This window comes from Myxine glutinosa, chromosome 2, assembly GCF_964187855.1.
Source record: "Myxine glutinosa chromosome 2, kmMyxGlut1.1, whole genome shotgun sequence".
NCBI lineage: Eukaryota > Metazoa > Chordata > Myxini > Myxiniformes > Myxinidae > Myxine > Myxine glutinosa.
In genome coordinates this window covers 103,844,105-103,865,912 of record NC_136262.1, presented here as the reverse complement: position 1 = coordinate 103,865,912, position 21,808 = coordinate 103,844,105, and the positions used below count along the sequence as shown (strand labels likewise).

Sequence of the window (21,808 nt, the reverse complement as noted above, 5' to 3'; positions counted from 1 at the left end):
GATACAGTCACAACCACTCAGACAGTGATGAAATGCTGAACCACAGCCCGATTGATGGGAAGCCAGAACGACTCAAACCAAGGTGAGGACCCAAAAGACTTGTTACCCTCGCCAGAGGAGAGGGTATTGCATTTGGGTCCGTTTGTCTGTCTGTTTGTCCGCACAGAACAAGTATGCTTTTCTCTGCAACCGTTGGTCCGATTGACAGGAAAGTTTCACCATTAGTGCATCTCCTGTATATTAAAAAAAAAAAAGATTATTATTAAGTCATAGGTCACGTGGTATGTGTGCCATCTTGGAAAAACTGAAAAAAACATCTCCGAAAGTGCTGCATGGAAAAAATTTAGACATGACTCATTGTAAAGAACTCTCCATGGGGAATAACATATGTTACTGATGATTTCATAGGTGCCTCCATAATGACGTCATAATTTGACAAGTACAAAACTTCATCTGATCAAGATGAAATTTCTTGAGTCAGAGGGATAAATTGGTGGGGAAAAAATGGCGTCAGTCACGTGGTTCGGCCACCATATTTGTTTTAACCAAAAATTACATTTTTAACAATTTTAAAAAAACATTTTAACAAGAAAAAAAACCCCCCACAAAATACACCTCACAAACACGTCCTGGCGAGGGTCTACAATCTCTGATTGCTCTTTTTTGTTGCAATTTGTGAAACAAGAATACTTTTGTGCTTGGATGTATACATCAAGGGTATAATTTCCCATCAACCCCTCTGTATGTGGGTCGTGTAGGGCGCTTCAACGCCCTGAACTCAGCTCTGCTGCGTGTAGAGGAGATCCCCCCTCATCAGCAACGGACCGCACCAAAGTGCACGACTTTCGTGTGAGTTCAGTTGTACTTTGAAAATTGTCAATTTCATCAAACTATTTTGATCTGACTGGATTTGAGGTTTTTTTTTGTTGTTGTTTTGTTTTGTTTTGTATACAAGATCGAGGCTCGTGAAAGAGCGAACATTAATCACACAGAAAGACAAACAGACACATAAAACAAATAACATCGGGAGCGGTAGACAAGATGGGGAGAGAGGGGGAAGGACACAAACACAACATTTGAGAGCAGGGACCGAGAGACATGGAGACATGGAGAGATCTGTGGGAGGGAGAGGGCTTTGGGGCAGGGGCATGTGAAGGGGGGGGGGGGGGGGTGGTGGGAGAGGTATAAACATATGGACACTGCCAGGATTTCCAGGAAAGAAGTTGGAATTTCAAACAAGGTGGATCTGGGGTGAATTAGTGGGGGTAGAAAAGATCAAGGTTATGGATGGGGGAAGATAAGAGATGGTGGTGAACAGCTGTTTTAAAGACCTGGAGGAAGGAGAGGGATTGAAGGGAGTGTGGGAGTTTGTTCCACAGGCGGGAGAAAAGAGGAATGAAAGAGTGAAGGTGAGCAGAGCGCCGAGATTTCGGCAGTTTAACCATCAGAGGGTTGCTGGCAGATCTTGTGCGACCTGTAGGAATATTTGGGGGACAGAGCACAGAGAGAGCTGGGGGAGCAAGGCCGGAGAGGAGTCGGTAGAAGACAGAAAGACCACCTACCTGCCTGCGGTGAGTGAGTGAAAGGCCCTCAGAGATAGCTTCATCGCGGGAGATTCCAATGATTTTGAAAGCTTTGGATTCAACAGCGTGAAGCCGAGCCAGGTGTGAGGCAGGAGCACCAGCCCATAGGGGAGAACAGTATTCCATTGAGCTGCGGATGAAAGCCTTGTATGTGGTGAGGAGTTCAGGTGTGCCGAGGAAGGACTTCGCACGACGGAGGATGCCCAGTCGGCGACTGGCTTTGGAGGCCAGCTTGGAAATATGGTTTTCCCAAGAAAGATCATGGCAGATAGTGAGACCCAAAAGCTTGAGCGACAGAACTTCTTGGAGAGGATTGTTGAGAAAGTAGATGGGAGGGTTGTCCAGTCGATCTTTTCGGAGAGACATAGTAAGAGAGTGAGATTTGTCAGGATTGAAAGACATGTTCCACTTGTTTGACCAGTCTGTGATTTTGTCCAGGTCTTCAGAGAGTGAGGAGGCTGCAGACTGCCAATCTGAGGGAAGAGGAATGGAGCGGCAGAGAGTGGAGTCATCAGCAAAGAGATAGAGAGGATTTTCCAGAGAGTCGGAGAGATCATTGATAAAGACCAGAAAAAGCACAGGGCCCAGCACACTTCCTTGGGGAACTCCAGCCTGAACAGGAAGGGGAGATGAGAGAAATCCATTCAGGGCCACACGTTGACTACGACCAGAGAGGAAGTCCGCAAGCCATGCATGGAGATTTCCATGGATACCATAGGAGGAGAGTTTGGTGAGCAGAGCTGGGTGCCAGACCGTATCGAAGGCACGTGATATGTCAAGGGAGACAGCTCTGATTTCCTGTTTGGCATTGAGGACCTCCATCCATTGTTGAGAAAGCAGAAGCAGCATGTCCAGAGTGGAGTGTCCAGGTCTGAAACCAAATTGATGATCAGAGATCAAGCCATTGGAGAAGAGGAAAGATTTCATATCCGAAGCAATGATGGATTCCATGACTTTGCTGATAATTGGGAGCAGGCTGATTGGTCTGTAGTTGCAAGGATCTGTTTTTGCACCTTTTTTGTGTAAAGTGGTAATGTTTGCTGATTTCCAGGATGCTGGCAGATGACCTTGAGCAAAAGATAGGGTGAAAAGAACAGAGAGAGGGTGAGATAGAGCGGCAGAGCAGGATTTTAGGACCCGTGGGCTGATGCCCACGGGTTCAATTTATCCGTATCAGTACGACCCATGGCTCATTGTCTATGTGTGTAAAGACCCAGGCCTGATTAAGCATATAATGCATTGAGCAAACCGTTTTGTAGCAGTACAACCAATGAGGTGGCCATATTTGATTTATTTAAACTGTGGAGGATTTATTTATTTAAACTGTGGATAAACTGTGCTCTCTGCTGACAGGCCGAGCACCGCCTTGAGAGTTTTGCAGCAAATACTGAAGCATCTTTGCAGGTGAGATTTTTGTTTTTTTGTCCACATTCTTTGGTAATCACTTCTACAATTACATTTTGCATTATATAGATGCTTTTCTGCTAATGCACCAACTGTAACCCTCCCCAGCCTCTCCCCTGGTGACTTCCTGTTGAGTCATTCGCCAGGGAACATCTCGGTGACGCTACAACGGGCAGCGCCAGAAGGGAAAGTTCCTCGAGCGGCTTATGATCTGCACGATGCCCACAGTCGACCCTCGAACGACCCACTGATCCGAGTCCCCTGGGTGCCTTTGGACCAGACGTTGCTTCTGCCATATCATTGGGAACTGGGATGGGTTCCTTGTACCTTCCCTCCTAACCAGCCTGACAGACAGGTGAGCCATCTGGTGACGAGCTGGTAATTCGTTTCCAAATGCACCACGAGTCGTGACAAGGTGCTTGTGCCACACACAGACAAGAACACATCCTTGGTTGTTAAAATGTATGACGAGTCCAAAAATAACTAGATACGACACTCGGTAGAGCACATACTTACACCTGACTTAACAGTTTACGTTTTGTATCCCTGTAATAGGCCAGATCTGGATTCGGACCTGAAATATAACCTCTGTCCACCTTTGGTGGCGGAGGTAAATATTCCACAGAAGCTTCATAATGCATCATCACGATTAGACATAGACATGGTGTTTGATACTAACGAACCTACGAGGTTCAATCTTGCAAGGTGGACGTCCACCTCCTTGTGTGAGATTTGTACAAGGAGACTCGTAGTTGTAATTTAGGAATCTATCGATCGCTTAGACACCCGAGGAATGTGTGCTTGGGTTGCTGGGACTTACCTTTATCATTTTGCCCCATAATCAGGGTCCAAATAACAAAGGGAAATCCTACAAATCACCCAACATTTAAAAATCGACCTCCTTGTGGCTAATTCCTTTCTCACCCGTTTGTGTGCAGATGAACTGTGACAGGGGGTCAATGTATGGAAACACAGACGGCGGAAGGGGTAAAGGGAGGAGAGGTCAGAGTGGAGGAAGGAGAAGAGGCAGGAGGAGAGGGAGGGGACCGAGCAAGAAATGAAGCAGAATGGAGAAGATATCATGACCCCAAAAGAACGTGCATCCTTGGGGACAAATGGAGGGGGAGAGGAATGGGTGAGTGATTCACTCTCGTTAAATAATCGTTTATTTTCACGACTACACTGGAGAAAAAGGTCGTGTGTGTATCATGCGTGTTCCTAACAAAGCTCCTTTCTCCCGTTTCAACCTTTGATCCTTCTTTTGTATCATCGTTTCTGTGAAACCCATCAGTTTTTCATCTTTAATTGGATTCATTCCACTGCGAGCATTGAAAACGAATGTTTGCCATGCGAGCGGACGAGGCATCTTCAGCGGCAGCTCATTTGCTTCTCGGAATTTGGATACAATTTGCACCCCTGGCTCATTTTAAACATTAGTTGCTCTTTATTTATTCATTATTAAATCTCTTCAAGTGGGACAAGACAAATGTCAGGAAATAAACTCATTTCTAGATCCAATCGACAAGTTTCTTACTTGTCATCCTTATTCCGCAATATCTGCTCTCCATCTTGTTCTCCCGCTCCCTTTATCATACGTTTGATGTTTTATGTGTGAGTTTGTCTTTGTGATCAATGTTAGCTCTTATACGAGCCTCGACCTTGTATACAAATTTTTTTTTAAAAATGCACCGCCAACCAGGAAATGCAAAGTCGGGTCACTGGGTACAACCTCCTGTCTATTTATTACATGCTTTGTGTAACCGATGAAGAAAAGACACCCGAGCAGGTTTGGAAACACGAAATCTTGTATTACCAGGTATATATTTTCAAAGATGCTAGTATTTACAGAAATGCTGCGTCACACAAGAAACGGTCTTACCCCTAGAACTCAAAATAACCCTTTATACAACTGGTCGCTCTGAAAAGAACTGTTGGTGGTCTCGTGTTGTTTGTCGATGCTCCACAACAGGCGACCACTGAGGTGTACGTGCTGAAAGATGCAAGGTTATACGGTGCATGTGCGAGAGCCGTGTAAGAAATCAGTTCTGCCGGGTTAGTCAGCGCCCATTCCGCTTGTCGCTTTTAGGAGTGCCTCCCTTCGTGCCATTGCTTTCCCAGGACGTGTGGAGCATCGCGTTCTGCTAGGAAGCTTTGGGAAGCACCCTCGTGTCCCACCTGTTAGCTCCCCTGGTGTTCACCACCTCCTCACTCTCGTGCCAGGTCTCATCCCCCAGACACAATTGCCTCGTTTAATGCGAAATGACTGCAATGCTGGAACGCCGGAGAATTACGACCATTAATCGTTGGTGTTGGCTTAACCTGGTGTTGGCTTAGCGGTTTTGAATGCCGGCTTGGGATCCTAGGATCCTGGGTTCGAATCCCGGTCGATCGCTGAATTAACGCCAGGGGGGTTGACTCAGCCTGTCATCCTTCCGAGGTCGGCAAACTGAGTACCAGCTTGCTGGGATGAATGATCACGGTGTGTACCCCGATTTAGAATAGGTACACCGTATCCCTGCGCATCGTAAGAGGCGACTGAGGGTTGGCGTCAGGAAGGGCATCCGGCCATAAAAAAAAACATTGCCTCAAACAGGGAACCATGATTGTCATGGGGCCCGCAAGGCTAACCCCCGCTCTTGCGGGGAAAATGGCCTTAAAACGATCATTCATTCATTCATTCGTTCAATCGTTGGAATGGTCAAAACACGTGCGGTGACGTTGTGTGAGAACGAGGGTTCAGCCCGGGTGTCAGAAAATGAGGGTTTGAGAATGGATGTTTGAAAATGGCGATCGGTTTGAGTACGGTGCGAAAAATAAGGGTTTGGAAATGAGGTTTGAAAGTGGAGAAGGAAAATAAAGGATTAGAAATGAGGAAGAGAACAATGGGGAAGGTTCTAAATGTAATCACAACACATCCCTGTTTTCCTGATATGAAGGGATGGGTAACCTAACTAAAAAAAATCACTATAGAAATATCTATAACTCCAGGGTTCTTTTATATGTTGAACTAACAGAAGTACCTGGCGTTGCTGGGTGGGTGAGGGGGGTGGGGGGTTGAAGGAGGGGAGTTAGGGGGAGGGGGAGTGGCTCACGTTTGAGTTAAGTGTGATGCCGATCAGGAAGAAGAAGAAGCCGTACTACCAACTTCGTACACTTCCGGAATTGTTTGATTTATTTGTATTCAAATGTCTGGCGATTGCTTTGTATTTATTTATGCGAATGTGTACTTGTATATAACTGTCATTAATTTAAAAAAGCTTCGGCGCTATCTAGCGTTTTTTGTTTTTTTTGGCCTGAAACATTCCCAGGCACTCACTGATGAACCTCTGAAAGTTTGATGAAGATCCGTTCAGCCATCCCTGAATAAAACGTGGACACACACAGACAACTCACGTTTTTATATATATATATATATATATATATATATATATATATATATATATATATATATATATACATACATACATACATATATTGTTGTGGATATGAGGATTGTGTTTTTTTTATTGTGTTTTTTATTATTATTGCTTTATTCTGGACCCTCCTTACTCCAGTTATGTATAAAGGTCAAAGGGCGTCCCATAATTAGGTCATAAACAATCACGTCAGCCAATCATAGATTTCCCCCTTGTTGATAGTTATATCTTTATTATGTGTATTAGGGTAAGGCCTTGTCTTCCATTAAGATGACACTCCATTGCACCAAGTGAAACAAGATAGATTCCCTTTCATTCCCATTCCCAAAATCTCCATTTCCAGCTACATCCCTCCAAGTCTCCATTGCCAACCGCACTGGGCAGTTTGCCAGGTTTGTTACAGCGGTGGGTTGCTGATTTCGCCCCAAAGCCACCATTAAGCATGTGCTCAGCTCGGGGAAGAAGGGCGTGCCTGCCCATGGTCATCAAGGGCGGAGCCAGAGGGCCGTGCCGACCAATCGGGGCCGAGGCGAGCTGACCGATGGGCGTGTCCTAAAGGCCGGCGGCTTGATCGCCTGAGGCGCTATAAAAGCACGCGCGCAAGAAGCAAGGAAGTTGTTGTTGAGTGACGTTGAGTTGAGTGGTTGGACCAGATGAGCTTTGACAAGACGAGAGAGACGAGTCCTAAAAAGAGCACGCGACGTCCACACAGCCGCAGCAGCAGCAGCAGCAGCCACAGCAGCAACAACAGCCGCTTGGGGCCTGGACGGCAGTTTTGAGCAGGGCCGCGAAGGAACGGCGGCTGCGAAACGCGCCGATCGTGCTGCAGGACCCGTTGGACCTTCCTCTCCCTCCAGCCATCCACCTCCTGCCTTTCCATCCTTTTGTGTACGTGAGTTTGTTCTGTGTGTCTTGTCCCTGGGTTAATTAAGACTGTAGGTAAGCTAGCGTTGCACTGTCTCTGAATTCTTCTGTAAATTATTTTCTTATCTTTCCTTCTCCTTGGTTACTTTGAGCGTGTAAATAGTAGGAATAAATTTAGTAGTATTGCCAACCTTTTTGTCTTCTTCTTCTTCTTCACATCCGTGTCGCCTTTGTCTTTTCCCTATTGAATATCTGTGGCGCGATCCGGCCAACGTTCTGGAATCGGGTTAGTCGGGGTAACTGTTCGGCCGCGGTGCCATCCGCTCGGCAAACCAACATCCTTATCCGCGGTCCGTAACAATATATATATATATATATATATATATATATATGTAACTCCCCAGGATCTCTTTACTGGTTTTTGGTTACCCCCACCCCAGCCCCTTTTCAGCAAAATCATGTGGTTTATATATACGGTATATAAACACACACTATTGGTTTAGTGGCCATGCTGCTGCTGCATTGCCCTCTAATTACCAGCCCACTGGTACTCATTTTGCCAACCATGTAAAGATGGAGTTCCTGCCAAACAGCAGGAGCCCCCCCCCCCCCCTCATATATTGGGTATACTCATTCCCTATAATGATCGATAAAGAGTCACTGTCATGGTGAATCACGACACAAATGCAGCATACAATTTAAAGTTATAAACATCCATAAATGGAGATCCAGATGGTTTAATAGAGCACACGTCAAACGGTACAACCCTTTCATCGATCGTTCGTGCTTCTTTCCATATCGGGCTCGTACATTTGATGAAATAAAATATTGTGCAAAAGGTGTCGAGTCAGAGGTGGATGTCCTTCAACCTCTGCACAACAGGTAAGCCCGGTCTCTCCAAATCCTCACCACCCATAAGCTCGGCTCCACACCGGAAGTTGACGAAATTCAGGCAGGCCACGTAGTGACAGTAATCCAGCTGCGGGGCGATTTGGACAGGAGCAAAATGTTAATCTTTTGTCCATCTCTCAGTCTTAACTCCGCAGCTCATGCTTAAAACAGATTGAAATAGAAGCATTTGAGTTACAGTAGCACAGCTATACTAATAGAACGAGACACCATTATGGAGTGGTCATGTAGGAAATCACAGGAATGAACAATTGCACACTTGTGAATGTTCGAACTTTAAAATCCCAGTCTACAAATTGTTTCTTCGTGCTGACTATAAACCAACATCCCAGTGTTTCACAGACAGGGTGATTCATCAGTGTGTCGTCCTTCAGATGGAACTTAAACGTGCGTCCCGTCTACTGACATTACTTTGACGTTAAAGATCCCACGGTGTCCTTCGTGAAGAGTTGGCAAGCTATCGCCGGCACCCTGAATTCAAATTACAAATTCCTGTCCTAACCAGCAGAGGGCGCTGCGTCAGCAGCACAGCCGTGCCCTCAGCCAATGATGGCACCCCGCAGCCTTGTGCTGCATACGAGTGAAGAAGAATAAGTTTCTTTATTCCTTTAGTACAGGCAACAAGAGCAGACTCGATTTAAAACACAGTTGGAGGGAGGGAATGGAGAATAGCACTGGGACATGGTAGGAAATATCCTTTTTTGGAACATTTATTTTAAGGTACGAGTACACCTGTTCACTGCGGGAGCAGCAGGAATGGTCATTCCTCTTTGGGGTATATAGATTACAGTCGATCTATGGTCGGGTCTTAAGAACATTGGGTGTGTTCATTTACCAAGTTTCTTGTGGCGAGATCGCCAAGTGGTGTAAGCATTCGAGCAAGCACTCCATTCAAAACCGTTAAGGAATGGCTGGCTTGGCAAGCGCTAGCTAGCTGCTTGGTAAATGAGCACAACCCGAGCTTCTCCCTTTCAGTTTCGTGTTAAACAGCAGGAGCGAGTTTCAAAAGTTCGCTACAAAAACGCCATGTTAGCGGCAGAAAGGGCCATGTTATTAACCCAACATTTGTGGGATATATAGAGTGCAGCAGATCTTCGCTCAGTTCTGTTAGTAAACCTTACTTCACGGATGTTGGGATGCCTCCAAATTTCTTCATTTCGTGTTATAAAGAGCATTAGCGACTGTTTAAAAAGCTAAGCATACGTGTTTGTGGTTTATAATATTTTTACTTCCTGTAGAAGCCGTTGCTCCCATGGAAACGCCATTATAACTTTAAGCTATTTATACACAATACACGTTATCACTGCAGGAAAAACGCCTTGGGGGAAGTGGGACATTATTAGTATTAATATTGTTTTGTTATAACATAAACAATATGCGATTATCATTGATTTTGTTATTAAAAGCGTCTTTGGAAAATAGTTACGATAAATCTTCTTTGGAAAAACGCCACGATAAAGCTAATCTAACATTGACAGTACACCGCAAAGTGAATTGATATACACCTCAACATGCAACCCCATTGTCGGCAATGGCGGGGAAACCCCTTTGGGGATGGGGGCAAATGAATGTGCTACAACCTTCATTATGTAACCCTTCGTCATCCTGTCATGTTTGATTGAGATTGGATAAGTAATGGCAGAATGTATTGGGGTCAAAAATTCATCAGACAGACACCAAATGGCGTATTTTAGTATGATTGTAACAAATATGAAAATGTGCATGCGTTTGTTGTTTACCAATGTGCGTATGTATGGACGATATAGAGATGTAGTTCATGTCTTTACATAGGTTTAACTATAGCCACAAACATGCACACCTCCCCTCAAAAACCAGTTCGTTTTCCTATACTATAAAGCTGTGCCTCGCACATCTGATGATTTATTGAACAGTTGTGGATATTCAGGATGTTGTAAATTATTTGAATTCTTCAACACCCTATACTTGACTCTAGCTTAAGTTGTTTACCTAGACCAATAACACAATCAAGTTGTAAGCATTTGATAGATTTTCCAACTGCCTGGATCATCAGCTGGGCTCCATTTCTCAGAGGTTTCAACCCTTTTTGCCCAGAACCTTTCCAAAACAGTGGGTCCACAATCTCAGCTGTGTCCACACAGTCTTCTGTGCAAACAGGAACTATCATGCACATGTACAAAAACATGCACAGCGAGTCAAAACAACAAAATGGTGGCACCCAACCTTGTTTGAAAGTCCATGAACAATTGTTCACAAATGCTGAGAGAAGAAGATTTGCTCTCCCTCACACTGATAAAGAGTCAAACAATCACAAAAAACATCACCTGCAGAGCGTTTGCGCTGCCAAAGCAGTCACTAGGCCACAATCCTGGTTGGGTCGCCATTCTGACTCAGGAAGTCAGGGCTGGAATTTGTTCATGGTGCTGGCGATAGTTTGCAAACTCTTCACAGACACAGTGGGATCTTTAACATCCACCACCTAATGCCGGTAGACAGGACGCTAAATTTAATGTCCGTCTAAGGGACATATTCATCTAAGGGACATATTCATTCAGACATATTCACATCATGCAAGTGCTTTGTCCACATGCAATTCATTTCAGAGTTTCACAAGTTCAATGTTTGAAACCATTGTGCACGTGTCATTGGAATTTGCCCTCGTTTGCGTCGATGGCTCTGCAGAGACGTTTTCCGTGCCTCTCACATAAAACAGGCGCACCCTTTGATGAAGACAAGGAACATATTCTAACATACGAGAGAAACCATTGACCATTTTGAACACAAATGTGAATGATTATTTTTAAAACGGCCTTCGTAGGATCAAAATCTCCAGGAAGCACTGATGATGGGATGTTTTGTGAGTGTGGCCCGATGAATCTGCATTCAAAGCAGAATGTTAATTTTAAAGCGAAGGAAGCGGCGGTAACCCGCAACTTGGTGGAAATTCTTACTTGACTGTCGGTGGTTTGGGAAGCGGAGTAATTACAACAATGGAGTAATTACAACAATTACTCCATTGTTGAGGAGGAGTAACAACAAAGAAGGAGGAGTAATTACAAAAATGATGGGAAGGAAGAGCTTGTTATCACTACAAGTTATGATGATGGTACCTTACCCTTGAGCGTTACGGTCAGCTGTTCACCGACGGTCTTTGTTGGGAGTTCCACCATTCCGCTCAACCAATCAATGAACTGTACCGAAAAGGCCATTCAGGATCAGATTTTAGCAGAAGCCAAAAGTCCCTTGTAACTAACATCCAGCAGGAACAAATCATCATACTGTTCACACTGCACATCTCAGAATGAACTGGACAGCAAGGATTATAGCATTTAGAAAGAATAGGGATTCTGCAATGAAGCTCGACCAAGCATCAGCACATAGCATCAATTAAAAAAAAAAAAAAAAAAATTCTAATGAATAAATAAAACATATATATATATATATATATATATATATATATATATATATATATATATATATATATATATATATATATATATATATATATATATATATATATATATATATATATATATATATATTGTGTATATATATATATATATAATATATATATATTGAATCATTACCTTCCTTAACTACCTTCCTTAACTTAACTACCTTTCCATAATAAACTACCTTCCTTAACTTCCGCTTCACCGAACTATTGTGGTATTAACTCGTAGCTCGTCTTCATTTATGGGTTGGTGCAGGTAATGAGCGTTCTGGTATTCGAGTTCGCTCCAAACTTCGTTTAGATTATCACTTCCCAGTCCACAAGGTGGTGATCGTGCCATTTCCATTGGTGGGGTATTCACATGAACACATGCAGATTTTTGCCAAAACCTATCCTCGGCCGTGGTTAAAAAAGAAAAACGTGAACGGGGAGGGCAACGTGGACAAATGAAAAGGACACGTGAAGTCCGCAACATGGACGAAAGAACGCATGTGATCAGTGATTATACAACATGATGGCAATGGTTCGTTAACTGCACGACGACATTGCACAAACATCGATTTAATGCGGTGCACAGACTGGGATTCTCTGCCCGAGAGATTTTCCCTTCTGGATTTTCAAATCTCAAATGAGTTTGTGGAGCAAAATCCAGTAAATGTGTCCATTCTTATTTTTTTTAATAACTAAAATCCAAAGGCTTAAAGGACTCGAGGTCACACAGTTATCAGAAGTACACCTGGATTATCCCTTTCCATGATCTTCAAATGATGCACAAACATTACATCAATAGAGTTATGTAAGCTTCCCCTTTCCCAACCCTCTCCCACACCCAATCAGCACCTTGTCTGCACATTGCTTCCATGGCTCCTTTATTAACAGCTGTGGCAAAGAGTAAGGTAGCAGACTGAGAGCCTGGTCTGCTCCTTGAGTGCCAAACTGTGATAGACCCAACGTGACAGTCGTGGTGCTGCAAGGCTGAATCTCGCTTTTGGCTTCTACTAGTTTCCAGGCAAGCCATGAGGAGGAGAGTCCAAGCAGCAATGGAGCCGAGTCATCTGCCCAGGCCAACACCGCCACTCCAAACACAGTTAACAGCAGACGGACAGCCTACGGTGTACAAAAATACCAAAGGTTGGACAACGGACCGGTTATTTTCCAACACAGTAAGTGGAAAAAGGGATTGCACAAATGATGGGGCTCGTCGAACCTGCGCAACCGTACTGCCCGACACTGGTACGGCACGGTAGGCGATGCCTCTGGTGTGTCCCATTAGCTCCAGCAGCCACTCGAGACGTTCTGATGCTCCTAAAATATGCCTCAAAGTAAAATAACATTCTTGCCAATATATTGATGAAATAAGTGGCAGTGTGAACTATCCAGAGGGACAACTGTCGGAAAGTATAATCACGTTTTAACTTTTGCAAGAACCTCTGTTATTGGACATAATGAGTCAATGTTGAGCTCAACAACAGGGATGAACTTTGGTGAAATATGGGAGTAAAAGTAAAAGGATGAAATGGCAGGAAAATGAAGAGCTCGTCTTTCCTTCAACAACACTACCAACATTAAGTAGTCTTACATGTGGCTACCTGTACTGGGTTTTGGAGAAAGTCGAGCTTGGTATAAAGCCTGCAGCAACACCCAGCAGACATTGTAGCCGAGCGGGTGGCCCACGGAAGCACGGACACAGTCGTTCAAAGCCATGAGAGGTACGCGGCCATCCACCACCATGAGGGAACGCGCCAGCGTGGCTCTAAGTAAACCGGCCTAGACAGGGACAGAAGGAAAAGAAATGGTCACAAAATAAGACCCTGAGAAAAAATACTCGAACAGTGATAATTATGACTGATAAATCAGGTATGCATAAAACACACCTTGTCAACATCTGTGACTGTGTCTATGTCTTCATCTGTGAGTCTGGACAGACACTGAGCTGCCTCTGTGTACACTTTCAGCTCAGACAGCTGTGTAGGAAGAAAGTTTAGGGTAGACATTGAGATTTATGGAGAGAACCGAATATAGTGGGTCTCAACTTCCTTGAGAGGGAAAAGAGCAGCTTGTTACATTGAAAAGCCACCTTTATGAATCCGAATCAATCCGAATGAGCCACCGAATGAATCAATTAAACTTACGACCCATTACGCGAGCCGCAAAGTGAATTTTACATTCAATGGCAAGTGCAAAGGTCTCTAACATCCATCGTTAAAAAATGGTTACCGCAGGATCCTTGGGAAGTTGTAGAAAGAAGGTACTTAAGGCCTGGTGCAACACTTTGTACAAGGAAAGTGGCAGGCCTGGCAATGCAAGTGCCTCGTGCAGGCCATGCAGGAGAGTGTGCAAAGGTACACAACCACTGGGCATTTCCAAGAAGGCTTGCAGTTTGTTTTCTGGTACATGGTGCAACCAGAGTGACAGACACCTCCACATCTCTGTCAAGTTTCCTGCCTGCATAAATGCAAGTTAAAACTACCTTTTAACCAACTTTTACCCCAAGATAAATAAATTAAATAACTAGAACGACACTTCTTCGACGTCGACAGATATGCTTCTGCCCACATTACATCATTATACATACTTGTACCACATTTTTACCCAACATGACCTCTCACCTTTGATGCCGAAATCTAATCGGTTCATCTTTTCATCATAATATCTACTTGTACCATGTTTGGTCAAAATCCCATCACTGGTTCACAAGTTAGCGCAGCGACATAATTTTTACATAATGGGACCTCTGACCTTTTACCTCTTGACCCCAAAATCTAATCAGTTCATCTTTACATCATTATATATAGATATATATATATATATACGTATACCGGTACTAAGTTTGACTTGGATCACTTCAGCCGTTCTCAAGTTACAAAGTTAGTAAAGAAAACCTATCGCGGATGGACGGACAGACAGACAAACGGACGGACAAACCAAAAACATAATGCCTCCTGCGACTTTGTTGGCGGAGACATAAAAAATATATTTCCATCAGGTCTTAATTAATGAATTAATGAATGATCGTTTTAAGGCCATTTTTCCCCGCAAGAGCGGGGGTTAGCCTTAAGGGCCCCATGACAATCATGGTTCCCTGTTTGAGGCAATGTTTTAATGGCTGGATGCCCTTCCTGACGCCAACCCTTTCTTTAGTCACCTCTTCGATGCGCAGGGATATGGTGTACCTATTCTAAATCGGGGTACACACCGGGATCATTCATCCCAGCAAGCTGGTACTCAATTTGCCGACCTCGGAAGGATGACAGGCTGAGTCAACCCCCCTGGCGTTAATTCAGCGATCGACCGGGATTCGAACTCAGGATCCTTGGATCCCAAGCCGGCACCCTAACCGCTAAGAATAAATCAATGGTGTACGACATGGTTCAAATCAGTTTCATTTTTGGTATTTACCTGCAGCGAAGGCAACATAGGCCTGGTCAGCAATGTGGTCAGCATGCTGGCAGCACTCTTGGATGCAGCAGCTTGGCTTGCAAGCAGCTGAATGCATTGTTGCTGCACCTCCACTCCTGTAGTATACGAATGCAACACTCACTACACACAAACAAACGTTTTGTTGGCTTTTATTTACAGGAAATAGGAGTGGCATCATCCTGGGAGGTTTTGTGCCAGGACAGGTGGCTATTTGCAAAAGGCCAAGGCTACACAATGGGTTTCTAAATTAATCACAAATAAACAATTTTGCATCATTAACAAACTTAAAATAACTGTAGGAGTAAAATCAGTGCATCATTAAATAAATTGTACAAACAAAAGGTCAAAGGGCGAAAACCAATGAATGATGGCTTTCCAACCCAGCTACAAAGAGCTATGACCACAATGCGCTTGCTGACCATGCAGTCAAATCCTGGAAAACCAAATACAATTAGTCACATCCTCAAATCACAGTCATGAAAATGTCTCGAGTGAAAGAAAACTCGAACAAGTACAGATACATTCAAAGTACCCATGCCAAACAAATAAATAACATATCCTCCAGTGTGCGACATTGCCGGGGCGATTAAGGTGCCCAGCAATGCCGCCGTGCAGCACATGGAGACGAAATTGTGAGGGAGCGGTGCACAATAATTGATTGATTAATTGTGTAAATGAAAAAAATAAATAATAATCATAAAATAATTAATTTCTTAATTGTCTAATAGCAGACCGAAATGACCACTGCTTTATCCGAATCTAACTTTTTGAAAATTAATTAGGTAATTAATAAAAAAGTAAATAATTAATCGATTAATTGATTAATCAATAAATCAAAAATAGCCTTTACAGCCAAATCACTTGGTAATTGTTGTGTCCAAATATCAGCTTCCTAGCTCAAAAGGTGCTTGAGATATTGCCCAGACGAGAAAGGAAATAAATAAGTACTTAATTAATTGATAATAATTAAATAACTAATCAATTAATTGATTAATCAAAAAAGAAAAAAATGCCGTTTTTTCCAAAGCACTTGCTCACTATTGTGCCCAAATTTCAGCTTCCGAGCTCAAAGGATGGCTGAGATATTGCCCGGACAAAAAGCAAACAAACAAGAAACCAGAGTAAAAACCGAGTACTCCCTTTCAGCATGCGTCATTGCCGGGGCCCCTTCTGTGCCCGGCAATGACATCATGCAGCGCCTGGAGATGGCATAAGAAAGAAGCGGTATACAATAATCGTAAAATAATTAATTTCTTAATCAATTGGCTAATGTCATACCTAAACCACCACTGTTGTGTCCAAATCCGTCCATAACTTTTGAGACATCCGGTTCACAGACAAAGAAACGGGTGAATACATAACCTCAGTCCACCTTTGGTGGCGGATGTAACAAACCTACTGAGAAGCAGTAATTAGACATTTAGTGAATTTCCCAGTAATTCCTGTGGATGCAGCAATGTGTTTATCGTTTTTGTGGGTGCCCAAAATATTACCAGGCTTTTCCTGTTCACGTGTGCACAGGAAAATGTGCAGAAACTTGCAAAGTGGGTTAACCTGAACTCCAATTAGACACTGGTGAGAAAGGCAGGGTGTCTTACTGGTGAAGGCAAAACAAATGGCCAAAGGAACAGCTTCTGGCCTCCTGTTCGTCATTTAAAAAGCATCTTCCCACCATTTTATTATGCAAGTGCAGGTGGTCCAAATGCCGAACAACCCACGGCGAAATGCTGAATTAACCATCAACAATTGGAGAATTTGAAAGCAAGATATGCTGGAGAAGGCTTGTTTTTATTTGCAAGGATAGTCTTTGGTCTCCTTGTTGTGGATTTAAGCAATGTTTATATTTTCTATGAACCAGATGTTACTTCAGAAGAAAGTTTTTTTTGAATCTTCAGAGGAAATTTCTGTTCTGTGCAAGAAATTTCTGTTGCAAGACATTAACTTACGGTAGTAATTTATCATTGGGGTGCAACACAACTTGAGTGGACAATATATCCGAATCACCCACCAAGATCGAGTCGGAACAGAGGTGTAAGCACAGCGATCCAGTCTAAAGGCGGCAGGGGGCGACAGGCAGCACCAGCCCGCAGAGAGGCAAGCACGACACACACCTGGCCCACTGTTACAGCCTCTGCACCTACGATGGGGAATGTTGAGAAGCCTTTCAGGTGAAAATTTTCAAATAAAGTTTTTGTTTCCTGTTGTCCGGGTATGTGAAATAATTCTGGCAGGTAGTTTTATGACGAGAGGTTGGAATCCCAAGAGTGACAACACCTGTACAGTATACATTATTTGTTTTGAGCGAGAGATTTAACAACATCTTGTACTACAAGGTGTTCTGATTCTTGAACAAGCTTTTGCTTGGAATGTTAAAACAAATCTTAACTTTGAGCCATATTGGGTGTGCAAGTTCAGGTTTGGTTATGGCCGACAACTTCCAGATTATGGTTGAGGCCCTGAAGACAGCAGGCCATGCTTACCTGGTTAAAGATTAGAGAAAGATAATGATAAAAGTTAAATCTTAGAAAGTGGTCATTCTCACTTCCATTAGTAATTATCGGAAGAGTTATAGACGATCATGAAGCAAGCTGTATGTGGATGGTGTGTACCTCTCCTGCCAGTCTCGATCAGCAGATCCACAGCCGGAGATATCACGCTAGTCTCAGGAAGGTAACTGTAATTTGGTGGTGCTGCAAAATAAAATTAAAAACATGGGGGCAATATCCATGGCGCTCACCTGGTGGAATAAACAGAATACTGCACCGACTAAGGGTATTTTAAACCAATTTCAATGGTTGCTAAAATACAGGGCAGCATGTAGAATCATACCAACATAATCATAAGACTTCAAAACAAACAGAAAAACATACCTATTTTGGGGGGCAACCCCACCTCCCCCAACCCCATATACCTCCTAAGACACAAATTTTTCTAATGCCTTCAACAAACATTGGTACATCATGGGTGATTAAGGTTGTGGTGAAGTTTCATCGAAATTGCACGTGTAGTCTCTGAAAAGAAAGCAAATACATATTTTGGGAGGCAAGCCGCCGTAGACCCCCAACCTAAAGGGACAGATTTTTTTTAATGCCGTGGACATACTTTGGTGCATCACGGGTGGTGAATGTTGCGGTCAGGTTTCATCAAAATTGTGTGTCTCGGTTCTGAGAAGAAAGCAAATACCTGTACCTATTTTGGGGGGTCAAACCTGAACCCACTTTGACCCCCCGTAGACTTTGATTTTCTTAGTGCCGTGAACAAACTTCGGTACATCACGGGTGATGAAGGTTGTGGTCAAGTTTCATCAAAATTGTGTGCGTTTTCAGAGGAAAAAGCAAATTCCTATTTTGGGGGTCAAACCTGGATCCACTTTGACCCCGGTAAACCCCCTTAGATCCCGATCTTTTTTAAATGCTGTGAACAAACTTTAGTCACAACACAACAAATATCATTTGTGCCAAATTGGTCGCAATCCCATCAGCGGTTTTGGAGAAGAAGTTTCAAGTGTTTTCGGACTGACGGATGGACGGACTGACAACGTGCCATCGCATAAGGTCTCCTGAACTTCGTTCCAGGTGAGCTAATAATCATCGTTGCGACACGAGTCTTGCAAATGAACGACATCAATCTGATGAACTATGATAATAAACAGGTACAATCAAATGATCTAGGCCTTACCTGCTGAGCTGGCCTGAGTCCTGGAATTACTACAGAGATGGAGGTTTCCCAGTAGCCATGCCACAATGGCTTGAAGCCCAACAGCTCCTGAGAATGAGATAACCTATTGACGAGGAGTTGGGGAGATAGTGATATGAAGGATTAGAAGAATGCATGGGGTTGGAAGAGCACGTGGAGCGTTTTCAAACCTCAAACAAATCTTTGTTTCCATTTTCATAGTTCAATCTCATGTATAAAATTAAATATATGTATTTGTAATTACTAAAGTGAAGAGTGTCCAGCAGCAAGATGGACAACAATAAGGCAGGAGACATCTCAACGTACCTGCGTTACGACTCTCACCGTCTCCTGCACTCGCTGCTGCACATGTGTGCTTTGCATGAGCTCAGTTTGTATCTGGAAAGTCGAGACAATAATCAAATGCATTATGCAAAACAATTATGGCATTATATATATATATATATATATATATATATATATATATATATATATATATATATATACATATATATATATTTTTTTGTTACGGTCCGCGGATTAGATGTTATTTTACCGAGCGGAGGTATAACCGCGGCCGAACAGTTGTTCCCCGACTAAACCCGATTCACCCAAACGTTGGCCGTATCACGCCACAGATACTCAATCTGGAAAACTCTAAAGCGACCGAATGCAAAGAGGAAGAAGAAGACGTACATAAGAGTAACGGGGTTTATTATGTACACGTAAGCAAAAAGGAGCAGTCACGATTATGTACAGGGACATGAGACGCAGGTGACGCAGTGCAAATTATTAACTTATCTAACAGGCTTACTTAATACCCAGGACAGAACAAACGAAGACACAGACTCACGCGGGGAATGATGATAGGAATTGGCTGGAAGGAGAGGAAAGTCCACTGGTTCGGCAGCACGAATCGGCGCGTTGGGCAGCTGCCGTTCCTCCGCGGCCCTGCTCCAAACCGCCGTCCAGGCCCCAAATGGCTGGCGAGCGTTGTGGCTGCTGGGGACGCTGCTGCTGCTGCTGCTGTAGATGCTGCCGCTGGCGAGCAAGGTGACGAATAGCAGGCTTTTGCGCTTCCCTGGATGACCTCTGCTTTTGGACCTCACAACTCAGCTCTGCTCTGACGACCCAGCTCTTTCCTTTGCACCTCACCACGCAGCTCAGCTCAGCCTTTCAGCTCCCCTCTTGGACTCATCTCTCTCTGGGGAACGCCCCCGCAGCGGGTTATATCGGCCCCGCCCCTCAACCTTTGCGAACCTCCCCCAAACGCTCTTCCTCCGCCCTCTCAAACCAAACCCCTCGTGCTCGGTTGGTTGTTCGGGGCTGGCTCACTCCTCCCCTCTATGACGAGGTGGAGACACGCCCTTCTCCTCCGACCCTGCCTCGTGGTCAATGGCGGCAATTGGAGGGGATGTAATTGGCAATGGCAATTGAGGCCTGGCATTGACGAAAGGGGAAATGGAGGTTTTGGGAATGGGAATGAAGGGAATCTACCTCTTTTACTCGGTGCAATGGAGTGTCATGTTAATGGACGACAAGGCCTTACCCTAAAACACATAATAAGATAATAGCTACTGAACAAGGGTTTTATCGTGTCCTGCAATGTGGTGTTTATGGAATAACTACCGAGACGCCCTTTGACCTTTACACTACGGAGGTATTTACAAGGATCATGACATTTACAAAGGGTGATCTTTACAACAATTTACACTACAACAACAACAAAAAAAAAAACATTCTCATATCCGCAACAATATATATATATATATAGATACAGTGATCCCTCGTTTATCGCGGGGGTTACGTTCCAGAACCCCCCGCGATAGACGAAAATCCGCGAAGTAGCGACCATATTTTTATTTTATTATTTATATATATTTTAAAGCTTTATGACCCTCCCCACACTCTTATTAACCTTTCCCATACTCTTATAAACACTTCCTATACTCTTAAACACTTTTTACACTCTTAAACATACGTAATTTTAACAACATATAAAATTCTAATGGGTACTCACGATTGAAGATACTGTAGCGACCCATGGGTTCCCCAAGCAAGACCAGCATCAGAATCTCCTTGCTCCAGCCGGTGACGTCACCGGCGGGGATCCCCGGTGCCAGAGTAGCTGGTCACGTGACCGCCAAAGCGTGCCGCGCGTGCGGGTATAATCAGCTACACCTGTTGATCACGTGACCGCCGAAGCACGCCACGCTTGAGAGGCGTGGCTTTCGGTTTCTGGTTGTGCTTTATAATGCAGCCCGATAAATGGGCTTTTCAGTGTTCCCGAGTTGGTTTTGAGAATAAATATCTTCTCGGACGAGTTTGTGTCTTGCCCGTCATTTCGTCCGTATCAAGCAAGAGCCACGGCTCTTCAATACTACAACTTGCGTGATGAAGATGATGATGAATTAGCTGTGCAGTACTGATGACGATGAAGGTGATGACGATGATGAATGTACTGCACAGCCAGAAAGAGCATTACAGTTACCCATTACTTGGGTAACTAGCGCAAATGGAAGCTGCCGCATCTGCGTTTTCCATACGCACGACTCTTTGTCTCTGTCTACTGTTCTACTGTACACTATGTACAGTATTTTATTTCTTGTAATATGTTTTAATAACTGTATTTTTCTTATTTTTTTACGTTTTTTCATTTTTTAGGCTAGTAAATGCTTATTTTACCACAAAAATATTTAAAATAATAGTATATAAAAATACATTTATACCGCAAAATCCCGCGATATAGCGAAAAATCGGCGATATAATTTTACATATACTAGCGAGAAAAACCCGCGATGTACCGAAGCCGCGAAAAGTGAACCGCGATATAGCGAGGGATGACTGTATATATATATATATATATATATATACAGTATATATATATATATACATACATATATATATATATATATATATATATATATATATATATATATATATATATATATATAAATAAATAAATGTGCGTGCACGTGTGTGTGCCTGTGTATACTATGGCAGAAACTCTTGAGAAGGAAGGCACTCGTCCTTCGATAACGACATTTAAGAAAGTCTGGTTTTAAAACCAAATAATTCAAGAAAGTCTGATAAAAGTTCCCATT

The 21,808-nt window shown here is 43.5% G+C and overlaps 2 protein-coding genes across 6 annotated transcripts in view; one reads left to right on the top strand and one right to left on the bottom strand.

Moving 5' to 3' along the window:
* The window catches only part of ICE2 (interactor of little elongation complex ELL subunit 2), a 62,073-nt gene that overhangs the window by 28,367 nt on the left and 11,898 nt on the right, over window positions 1-21,808 (top strand). For 2 of the 4 annotated variants that reach the window (XR_010983341.2, XR_010983343.2), the window contains exons 12-15: window positions 759-849; window positions 2,937-2,987; window positions 3,096-3,342; window positions 3,926-4,122. Coding sequence is in view for 1 of the 4 variants with exons in the window: in XM_068107603.2 (XP_067963704.2) it covers window positions 759-849; window positions 2,937-2,987; window positions 3,096-3,342; window positions 3,926-4,048 (512 nt within the window). In the remaining 3 variants the exon portion in view is untranslated. Of the gene's footprint in view, window positions 1-758; window positions 850-2,936; window positions 2,988-3,095; window positions 3,343-3,925; window positions 4,654-6,295; window positions 6,407-21,808 lie in introns of those variants that run through there. The other 2 variants (XR_010983344.2, XM_068107603.2) reach the window with 2 other exon arrangements.
* The window catches only part of FOCAD (focadhesin), a 101,948-nt gene continuing 88,128 nt past the window's right edge, over window positions 7,989-21,808 (bottom strand). For both annotated transcript variants that reach the window (XM_078772741.1, XM_068107602.2), the window contains 12 exons: window positions 19,032-19,103; window positions 18,708-18,810; window positions 17,639-17,719; window positions 17,038-17,166; window positions 15,009-15,124; window positions 13,827-14,054; window positions 13,484-13,573; window positions 13,199-13,376; window positions 12,817-12,914; window positions 12,450-12,716; window positions 11,271-11,346; window positions 7,989-8,246 (listed from right to left, as the gene is read on the bottom strand). In XM_078772741.1, the coding sequence (XP_078628867.1) occupies window positions 8,173-8,246; window positions 11,271-11,346; window positions 12,450-12,716; window positions 12,817-12,914; window positions 13,199-13,376; window positions 13,484-13,573; window positions 13,827-14,054; window positions 15,009-15,124; window positions 17,038-17,166; window positions 17,639-17,719; window positions 18,708-18,810; window positions 19,032-19,103 (1,512 nt within the window). In that variant the 3' untranslated portion in view covers window positions 7,989-8,172. The remainder of the gene's footprint in view (window positions 8,247-11,270; window positions 11,347-12,449; window positions 12,717-12,816; window positions 12,915-13,198; window positions 13,377-13,483; window positions 13,574-13,826; window positions 14,055-15,008; window positions 15,125-17,037; window positions 17,167-17,638; window positions 17,720-18,707; window positions 18,811-19,031; window positions 19,104-21,808) is intronic.